The sequence below is a fragment of the Pneumocystis murina genome (genome assembly GCF_000349005.2).
Source record: "Pneumocystis murina B123 chromosome Unknown supercont1.8, whole genome shotgun sequence".
NCBI classification, from domain to species: Eukaryota; Fungi; Ascomycota; class Pneumocystomycetes; order Pneumocystales; family Pneumocystaceae; genus Pneumocystis; species Pneumocystis murina.
In genome coordinates, this window is record NW_017802366.1 from 440,222 (window position 1) to 450,634 (window position 10,413).

General features: G+C 27.4%; 5 protein-coding genes and 1 non-coding gene across 6 annotated transcripts; 5 read left to right on the plus strand and 1 right to left on the minus strand.

Annotated features, from left to right (window-relative positions):
* Positions 1-58: 58 nt before the first annotated feature.
* On the plus strand, positions 59-511 carry PNEG_01842 (hypothetical protein; the record flags this gene model as incomplete). Its single annotated transcript, XM_007875623.2, has 2 exons — positions 59-168; positions 217-511. The coding sequence occupies 2 exons, from the start codon at positions 59-61 to the stop codon at positions 509-511; spliced, it is 405 nt and encodes a 134-aa protein (XP_007873814.1).
* Positions 512-614: 103 nt separating this feature from the next.
* On the plus strand, positions 615-1,628 carry PNEG_01843 (hypothetical protein; the record flags this gene model as incomplete). Its single annotated transcript, XM_007875624.1, has 4 exons — positions 615-719; positions 765-1,061; positions 1,106-1,300; positions 1,344-1,628. 4 exons carry the CDS (start codon positions 615-617, stop codon positions 1,626-1,628), a joined length of 882 nt encoding a protein of 293 aa, XP_007873815.1.
* A 472-nt stretch (positions 1,629-2,100) lies between these two features.
* On the minus strand, positions 2,101-3,419 carry PNEG_01844 (hypothetical protein; the record flags this gene model as incomplete). Its single annotated transcript, XM_007875625.2, has 4 exons — positions 2,101-2,187; positions 2,234-2,504; positions 2,546-3,095; positions 3,146-3,419. The coding sequence occupies 4 exons, from the start codon at positions 3,417-3,419 to the stop codon at positions 2,101-2,103; spliced, it is 1,182 nt and encodes a 393-aa protein (XP_007873816.1).
* Positions 3,420-3,462: 43 nt separating this feature from the next.
* PNEG_01845 (hypothetical protein) lies at positions 3,463-4,187 on the plus strand (the record flags this gene model as incomplete). Its single annotated transcript, XM_007875626.1, has 2 exons — positions 3,463-3,496; positions 3,554-4,187. 2 exons carry the CDS (start codon positions 3,463-3,465, stop codon positions 4,126-4,128), a joined length of 609 nt encoding a protein of 202 aa, XP_007873817.1. The 3' UTR covers positions 4,129-4,187.
* Positions 4,188-4,587: 400 nt separating this feature from the next.
* On the plus strand, positions 4,588-4,678 carry PNEG_05030. The gene has a single exon. It is a non-coding gene; the product is annotated as a tRNA-Pro (tRNA).
* Positions 4,679-6,355: 1,677 nt separating this feature from the next.
* On the plus strand, positions 6,356-9,835 carry PNEG_01847 (hypothetical protein; the record flags this gene model as incomplete). Its single annotated transcript, XM_019757735.1, has 1 exon — positions 6,356-9,835. The coding sequence occupies one exon, from the start codon at positions 6,356-6,358 to the stop codon at positions 9,833-9,835; it is 3,480 nt and encodes a 1,159-aa protein (XP_019613307.1).
* Positions 9,836-10,413: the final 578 nt, after the last annotated feature.

A 10,413-nucleotide genomic window follows, 5' to 3' on the forward strand; every position in this document is an offset into this window, starting at 1 on the left:
ATTAGTACTAAAAGATTTAATACTAATATTTCTATAGACATAATTATATTTATATGTCATGCAGGAAGATGTAATTCGTGGGCCTATTGCCTCTAATATTGCCCTTCTTTCAGACATTTACTCAGATGTATCTCTTTTTTGTGGAAAAAAAGTTCGACTTTTAGGATGGTAATATTAAAAAATATTATTTTTAATTTTCGATTTATTTATATTTAGTGTTTCAGATTATGATCCAGTATCTTCAAGAGCTCTTATTTTCCACTCAACTTATGCGATTGAAGTGGATGTTTCATTTCTTCTCTCCAATTTACGATTTGATATTGGTGACTGGGTTTTTGTTATAGGAATAATTGAACAAGTATCTATTAATATGTCATGGAAACGCTTTTCCCTCTCGAAACGTATGTGCATAATAGAGGGCTATATTTTAAAAGCTATTCTTTTTTGGAGTGCAGGAAACATTGATGTTGATAAATATGAAAGAGTTGTAAGAAAACGATTAGAAAATTGATTATATAATAATTATATGTAATATGGATATGTTGTATTTTTAATAATTATATGTTGTATTAATATAATATATGTCTATTTATCGTTAAAAGATAATTTCATTCATGAATATTAATCGACTAAAAAAAATTAATCCTGATGATTGGGCATATTTCTCAGAAGGAAACCGTAATATTATATTTAAATATACGGGAAATGATTCTTTTTTTGTAAATTATTCGAAAAGAAATATTATGAATTATTAATTTTTAAAGATAAATAAAGTTTTGAGAATAAAAAAGATGCACCATCCAGTTTCTACACTAGAAAATATAAATTTCATACAAAGGGTTGTGACTCCCCTCTTTCATGAGCCTTTCGACCGTTATATATTAACTATTGAACCTATTGTATTGGAAAACGTCTCATTAAAAATTTTTAATATTTATCTTACTCAAAAAAACAAAAGAAAAAAAAAATACGAAAATACTTTATTAGACATTAACGAGACACACGCAATTTTATTAAGAGATTTATCTTCAGATTTTCCAAAAAGTACAATAGAATTTAAAGTTTGTTCTATCCTATTGTTTTACACATAATTTTAAAATATTAGCCAAAATGGTTAACTCAATCAATGTTAGCACCAAATGGTTGGAAATCATGTAGAACATGTGCTCTCAGAAGATTTCGTGGAGATCTTACGACAAACGGTATAAGATATTGTCCTTTAGATTTAGCATCAGGAAATAAGGTTAGAATTCAGAAATCCGTAAGAGCTATTTTAATAAAAAATCATATATATAATCAGGTTTGAAGTATAATATATCTTAAAAAAATATTTAAAAGAAAAGAATATAGAAACAAATTTAACCCTTTATTTTCAACATTCACAACTAATTGATCATTTAAAATATTTGCAAACTAGTTCTCCAAGGGCATTAAGCATGACTTTTTGTGATTGTACAATTTATGTTATTTTTTTGCATGAGGAAGTTTTTGATATAAAAATATTGGATTTAGATTGTAAACCAGAAACAAAAGTCGAATATTGGGATAAAACAGAAGGGCAACTAATTAATGAAAATTGGTATTTAGGACGAGGAATGATCGATAATGAAGAACCATGTACACTTTAATTTTTTCGGAAACATAACTAATATATTCATTAAAATATTTTCAATAAAATATTCTATTAGTACTGGGTTTTTATTTAACTATAAAAATAAAAAAAAATCAGTACCATATTATAATATTATCTAATTTATATTATTAAGTCCATAGTTTTAATTCGATTGTTAATATTCTATAATTTATAAATTAAAAAAATTATCTGAAATACTATATATATACATATATTCTACATTTAGCATAAATATGTAGAATAAATGATCAAATTAGAAATATTTATCTATATATTTTAATATTTTAATTTATTAATACATATTTATAAAAAAAAAGAAAGTATTAATTATTCTTAATAGCATTATATTAGAATTAAATTATGAAAACAATGAACCTAAACAAATATTAATTTAAGTATAGATGACACTCTATAACAAATTTATTAAATAAGATTATATATTTAACTAATATTACTAACTCTTTGAATTATGCAGGAGGCAAAAATGCGCCAAACAAAACTGCTTGAACCATACCATATAGAACCCAAACTTTTACCCAATATATAGGTTTATCCTTTTTTTTATCAGATGCGTTATTTAAATAAAAAACATTATCGAACATTTAATAAATAGTTAGCTAACCACCAATATATGCCTGGTAAACAAGAAATCATTCTGGTAAATACTTGAATATGCATCACACATATACATAATATGGTCAATAATAATTGTGCAATATAATAAAGATCTAATTTTCCAGTAAATTTTTGAACTCTATTTTTACTCATTAAAAAATAAGTTCCTGATCTTATAGAAAGATAAATAGAAGGAAATGCTAATATAAAATTCGGAATCTGAGGTACTGTAAAATATTTAAAAAAGCCAATATTCCTATCACATTAGAATATTTCTTTATAAAACAATAAACTTACCAATAATAACTTTGAACAAATGAGTATATAGAAGGAATTCTTTTAAAACACCAATTGCGTTGTTTCTTTTTCCGGCAAAATTTAATATAAGCATGATATTGAATCCAAAAAAAACCAGTACAAACAATTGTACTATAAATTCCAAATTTCACTATTTTAAAAAATAAACAAAATCTTGGGGATTTCAGGAACTTATATATATATACAAATACAGAGTTCAAGAAAAAAATGGACCAAAGAATACCATTGCTTCTAATTGTTGATGCTATACACCATGTTAGTGCTGCTAAAAAATTATAACCCTCTTCAAAAAAAATGAAGCCAAGAAATGTAACAAACGAAAATAAACTTTCGGAATATCCAGCTGAAAGAAATATTCCAGAAGGGGATATGAGATAAAGAAGTGAAGTAACTATTGCCATATCTCGCGACTTATAGATTTTAAAAGTAAGATGGTAAAGAATGAAGATAGAAAAAAAGTGAAATAAATGCGAAATAATAATTGAAACAAGAGCATAGTTATAAAGAGATTTATCTAAAAATATGCTGTCTATATTTATGTTATAAAATGAGGAAATCCACTTTTAGTTGAAAAGAAACCTGTAAATAAGCGAACGAGATAAGGGAACCCTGGACCAAATGCCCATTCTTGTTCAAATAATAGTCCACGATGCGCTAATGTTATGAAATATATGTTATCCCAACGTACTAATGATGTTATGATTCGTTGTAAAATATTTTCGGGTTGTTTCAAAACGAATAAAGTTGAAGTATCATAAACATTTAAAAAAGATGATAAAGTACAAATGAAAATAAAAATTGCTTTATATCCTAAAAAAATTACTGTTAAAACTAATAAATCTCGTAATTTCATAATTATAAATTTTAAAATTCGACGATATTTTTAATTTTAAAAAATGGTAAATATATATTTTCATGATTCTTTACCATGTAAGATGCCTATGAATTTTATATAGTTTTATGTCAAGTTCTAATAAATCCATATAGATTATGACGGAAATTTATCTAAAAAAGAAAGAACAGAAGTAGATATACTTATTGCCGAAGAAGTTCCAGTGGATCAGCCTCTTCATCCATTAGTTTGCAAATATACTGAATGGAATCCATCATCTATGTTAATTAAATCAGAGCTTGAACGTATAGAAAATGGTTATAAACTTGATGCTATTGATTTATCACGTTATACATCTTTTAAAGAGCCTGTAACATCCGATAAAAAATTATGGATCCATGCAATAAATAAAAGTTTAGTTGCATCCGAATTTTTAAAAGGAAGGATCGAAAATCTTCGACTCTTAGAAGAATTTGGAAAAAATTCTTGGCTATTACATGTCAAACAACTTGAACATTATTTACAACAACTAGAGACACATCTTTTAGATTTACAAGATGAAATATCCATATTGAACAAAGAAAGAAAAAAGTTTCAAACAGGAGATATGGGCCTTCAATTGCAGAGATTGGAAAATGAATTTCGTCATTCTATTAGACGTATATTTGATGTAGAGGTTGCTAATTTTCTTTTAGAAAAAGAAATTCATAATTTCCAAAACAAATCATAAAAATGCCTATATATTAAGAATTTAATAAACATCAAACAAATTGATTTCTAAAGCAATAAATTACTGAAAAAACAAATATATTATAATTATATAATTTTAGAAAACATGTATAATATAATTACTATCTTATTTGATTTTATTTGTTCATGAGAAAATTATAGATTATATCTAATAAAAATATATTATTCTAAAGACATGAATATTTATTAATAAAAGCATTTTCATATAAATATATCTCCTATTGTGACATTTATCTAAAAAAATATAAAATAATTAAAATATATTTTTTAATAAAATTTCATCATATATATAGAATATAAAAACAAATTGTAAGAGCTCAATGGTTTATAGTTGATATAATTAAAAAAATATTATTAAAATAAAAATATAAAATTTAACATTTTATTTTAATAAATTCAATAACAAATATTTCAATAAGAAAGCCTTAATTAATAATATGGCTTGGTGGTCTAGTGGTATGATTCGCGCTTAGGGTAATAACCTAAGCATATTTTGCGCGAGGTCCCGGGTTCAATCCCCGGCCAAGCCCTTTTTAGATTTAATATAAAAAATATTAAAACACGTATTTTTCTGTATATTACCTAAAACTCAAATGAATTAGACAATTTAAATAAAAGATATAGGATTAGAGTTTATTTTTATTATAGTTGTTTCAAAAATGAATATCTATACTTTTTTTATAAAACATATAAAAACTTAAATTTATAACAAAATATGAATAATTTAGAGAATTAATTCTATATCAATCTTAATTATAATTTTTACTAAAATCTAAAATACATATAGGTTTAAATATTTTAAAAAGACTATTTAAAATACATATAAACGCGAAACATATAGAATATAAAGAATATTCTAAATAATAGTTTATTAATCAACTGTTTATTTAATAATATTAAAATTTTCTAAAATTTAAAAATTTAATTTTTGTATAATTTTAAATATATAATATATAAAAAACATAAAATTTCTTTTTTTCTGTTATATAATACTATATATCTTTTTTTTATTTTTATTATTCAACATATTTCAAAAGATGGTATTTAACTTTTTTAGAATTTAACAAAAAAATTATGTTCAAATTCAAAAATTAAGAATTTTCAACTAAGCTTAATATCTCCAATATCAGAAAAGGTTATATACAATAAAGATATTTTTTGTTTTTAATCATAAAAAAAAACTCATTATTATAATAAAGTTAAAAAGAAACCTAATAAATTATTTTAAAAAAGGAAATTCGATTTTTCTATAGATTTTTTTACATTTATCATATAATATTATATTTGAATGTTTTTAAATATAATATAGTAGACTTAAAATTAGAATTAAGACTTTTAAAATCATTGATTAAATTAAAAATAATATAAAAAACTGAGAATATATTTGTTAAAATTATAATTTAGGACATAGAGATTGAATTGTTTCCTAAAAATCTGGATAATGATAAAAATAGAACCTACGCATACTTTAGAATTAAAATTATTTATTGAAAATTTTTAAAAAAAATTTATAAATAAAAATTGATAGTTTAAAAAAAAATATTATACACAATAAAAAATTAGAAAAGCATTAAATTTTGTGTTTCGCATAAAGAATAAAAATAAGACAAAAACTAAAAAAAAACTAAAAAACGTAAATGACAAAATTATATATATAATTAATTAAAAAATATAATAAGTAATATAAAAACAAAATTTAAAGATTAAAATATCTGAAAAATAGTAAAAATAAAAAATATGAATCTTATTTCAATTAGTTTGGGAGACAATAACAAATGAAGAAAACATTATATCATCTAAGTAACATAAATACGTAAATACATTGTATCTATATGGAAATATAACTCTAAAATCTAGAATAAGTTCTAATAAAGAAATTCGAAAGAGAAGGAACTAAAAAAAACAAGGGAATGAAAATAAGAGTTCCAGAAATGATAAAGATAATGTTGGGAATGATTGTTATGAGAATGTTCTAAAATGAATGAAAAAAGTGATTAGAACGAAAAAGTGCATATATCCATCGTTTATATATAATATATAAGATATAGAAGAATGATGTATAAATTTTTAATAAAGCATGAAGAATTGGGAACTGAAATTTTGATTATTTTACCCCGCAATTTTACCCCGCGATTTTGCTTTATAGGGTAAAGTCCAAGCTTATCATAAAAGATTAAGGAAATGTATGCTTATCATAAAAAATTAAAATGTATGGTTATTTTGAAAGAATTATTTCAAGATCTACATTTGATTTACCCAGTCATATGCTACTCAGGGACAAGCGATGGGTAGAGGAAGTCGCCCAGAAAGAGGCGGCGATGGCACAGCCGGTTAAGAGGCAAGCAGCAGGACAAGCAGCAGGAAATGATGAGATTAAGGAGGAACAGGTTTTGGGTTTAATTGTGAAAAGTGGTTATAATAATGATAATAAATGCAAGGCAGACCTCAAACAATATTGTGAGGAATTGAAGAAAATAGATGGAAAATTGGAGAGTGTGGATGTCAAAGTTAAGGGACTTTGTGAAAATATAGACAAAAAATGTGGAGATCTGAAAGATAAAGTTAAAACTGAATTGGATGCTTTTAAAACAGAACTTGAAAAAGAATTGAATAACCTAACAGATGAAAAATGTAGAAAATATGAAGAAAAATGTCTATTATTAGAAGAAGCAGATCCAAGTAATCTTGAAGAGAAGTGCGTTAAGTTGAGAGATAGATGTTATGGACGGAGACGTCAAGGAGTGACAAAAGAAATTCTTTTTAGAGCTCTTGAAGGGAAAGTTAATGATACAGATGAATGTAAAAAAAGAATGAAAGAAATTTGTCAAGGATTAAGTGAATATAGTGATGAATTAATATTTTCATGTTTTAATTCAGATAAGACGTGTAATGGGCTTAAAGGGAGTCATCAAGATAGTTGTAAGTCTTTAGAAACGGAACTTAAAGATAATGAATTAATGGAAAAATGCCAAGAATATCTTGAAAAGTGTTATTTTTATGGATCAAGTTGTAAGGATACAAAATGTGATAAAGTCAAGAATAAATGTAAGGGAAAAGGGATTGAATATGAAGGACCAAAATTAGATTTTAGTCCGGTTAAAGAAAAACCAAGATTTCCGGAAAAGATTGAAGTGGAAAATCTTTATAAAAAAGAAGAAGCTAAGGGAATTATTGTTGGAAAACCAAAATATAAGACGTTGCGAGATTTAGCATTATTGTTGATCAAAGAAAGGAATGGAAAAGATGAGGGAGAAAAATGCAAAAAAGCGTTAGAAGATTGTGAATCTTTTAAACACCTAGATTATGGATTAGAAGAATTATGTGGAGATAAAGATAAAGAGGATAGATGCAAAGAATTAGTAGAAGTAGAAGATAGATGTACGAATTTTAAATTAGAACTTTACCTGAAAGGATTGTCTACGGAATTTGAAAAAGATAAAGAATCAGATTATTTTTCATGGGGACAGGTATCAAAATTGGTTAGTAGGGAAGATTGTATAAAGTTTGAATCGGAATGTTTCCATTTAGAAGGTGTATGTACGAATAAAATTGGAAAAGCATGTGAAAATGTAAGAGTAGCATGCTATAAAAAGGGACAAGATAGGGTGTTGAATAGATACTTTCAAGAAGGATTGAAAGGGCTTATTGGTGATTTAGAATTGGTTACTGAGAATCTTGAAAAATGTCAAAAATCGGTAGTAGGTAATTATACAAAACTTAAGGAGGATAGAAGATACTTTACAAAGTGTCATCTACCAACTAAACTATGTTATGAACTTTTAGATGATGTAATTCTTCAATCGGAAGAATTAGAAGTAGTTTTAAATTTGAGAAGAGATTTTCCAAGAAAGGAAGATTGTGTAGAATTGAAGAAGAAGTGCAAAGATCTTGAAAGTGATTCATATTTGAATCATGAGAAATGTGATACACTGAATAGACGATGTGAATATTTAAAAGTTACAGAAGAATTGAGAAAAAGATTATTAAAAAGAGGAGATGATGCATTAAGAACTCAAGGAAATTGTACGGCAGTATTAAAGAAAGAATGTGAGGAATTATCTAGAAGAGGAAAAGAAGATTTTAGTGTTTCATGTGCTTTACGAGAAGAAACATGTAGTTTTATGGTAGAACAAACAGAAAATGAGTGTCTTTTTTTAAAAAATAACATGGACATTGGAAAAATTATAGAAAAAATTGAAAATGGAAAAAGAAATGAAACATTGGTTGAAGAACTCTGCACGTTGTTTGATCCATATTGTCATCAATATATAGAAAATTGTCCAGATAGGTTGAAAAAAACAAACAATGCGGGTAGAAAAGGAGTCTGTTTAGAACTAGAAGAGAAATGCAAGCCATTCTTTGAAAAGTTAAAATTGGAGAATGAGTTGACGCATAAATTGAAAGGTAGTTTAAGCGATGAAACTAAATGTAAAGAAACATTAGGAAAACATTGTACTGAATGGAAAAAAGAAGGGAATCAAACATTGAATAGTCTATGTGAAGATGCTAAGAAAGAAGAACTTTGCAAAAAGTTGGTTAAAAAAGTAAAAGAAAAATGTCCAACCCTAAAAAATAAACTGGATAATGAGAAAGATGAATTAGAGAAGAAGAAAGATGAATACGAAAAGGTGAAACAGGAATCAGAAAAATTTGCGAAGGAAGCTAAGTTAGTATTATCAAGACCTGAACAAAATGGACAAGGTGGAGGATCAAAGGCTCAAGATGGCAGTGTTCCTAAACCAGTGGGACCACCGGTACAGCCACCAGCACCAGCACAACCAACACCAGGAGGCGTACCAGTACCAGCACCAACACTAGCACCGCCAGCACAACCAACATCAGGAGGGGCACCACTACCAGTACCACCAGCAGCACCAGGAGGAACACCAGGAGGGGCACCTGTACCAGTACCACCACCAGCACCAGGAACACCACCAGCAGGGCCAGCAGGGCCATCAGGGCCATCAGGAGGAACACCAGCAGGGCCACCAGCACCAGGAGGATCAACACCAAGTGGAACGACAAACACGAGTAATGTTATACTTGTTCGGAGAACATTTGTAAGTGGAGAAGTATCAGAACCAGAAAAGAAGGCATTTGTTGCAACGGCGAGAGCATTGGAATTGTATTTAGAATTGAAAGAGAAATGTAAAGGTTTACAAGGAGACTGCGGGTTTAGAAAGGATTGTCCAGGGTGTGAAGCGGCCTGTAAAGAAATAGACAAGTTGTGTGAAGGAATAGAAGGATTAAAAGTTACACCGCATCATACGGTGATATCAACGGCGACACAGACAACGACGACGACAGCAACGACAACGACGACGACGACAACAACAACGACGACGACGACGACGACGACAACGACGGCAACGACGACAGAGTCGGTAGATGGAGGGAAGGTAACGGAAGAATGTACATTAGTTCAGACGACAGATACATGGGTGACGAGTACATCGTTGCATACGAGTACGTTGACAAGTACATCTACAGTGACATCAACGGTGACATTGACGTCGATGCGAAAATGCAAACCTACGAGATGTACGAGTGATTCAAGTAAAGAAACAGAAACACAAAAAGAGGAAGAGAAAGAGGAAGAAGTGAAACCGAATGAAGGAATGAAAATAAGAGTTCCGGAAATGATAAAAATCATGTTGTTGGGAGTGATTGTTATGGGAATGTTGTAAAAAGAATGAAAAAAGAGATTAGAATGAAAAAGTGCATATATCCATTGTTTATATATAATATAGAAGAAGATGTAGAAGAATGAGGTGTAGATTTTTAATCTAGAATAATGAAATAAAAATTGAGAATTGCCGTTTAATTATAGGAAAAATGGAGAAAAAAGCCCGAGAGTTAGTGGAGAATTGTTAAAGATGATAAGAAAGTTTAAAGAAGTTTTTATTAGAGATGAGATTTTGGAAGAATTTATTGAAGATGATAGATTAGGAGGGGGTTTTTATTAAATTTAAGAGATTAGAAGGAAGTTTAGAGAGATATTTATTGGAAATGAGATATTAGATAGAGATTTAGGGTTTTTTATTAATAAAAATGATAAATGAATGTTTTGGATGATTTTATTGAAGATAGTAGATTAAAGTTTTTATTAAATTTAAGAGATTAAGTGGAAGTTTGGAGAGGTATTTTATTAGAAATGAGATATTAGATGGAGATTTAGGGTTTTTTTTAGTAATAAAAATGATAAATGAATGTTTTGGATGATTTTTATTGAAGATGATAGATTAGGAGGGAGTTTTTATTAAAT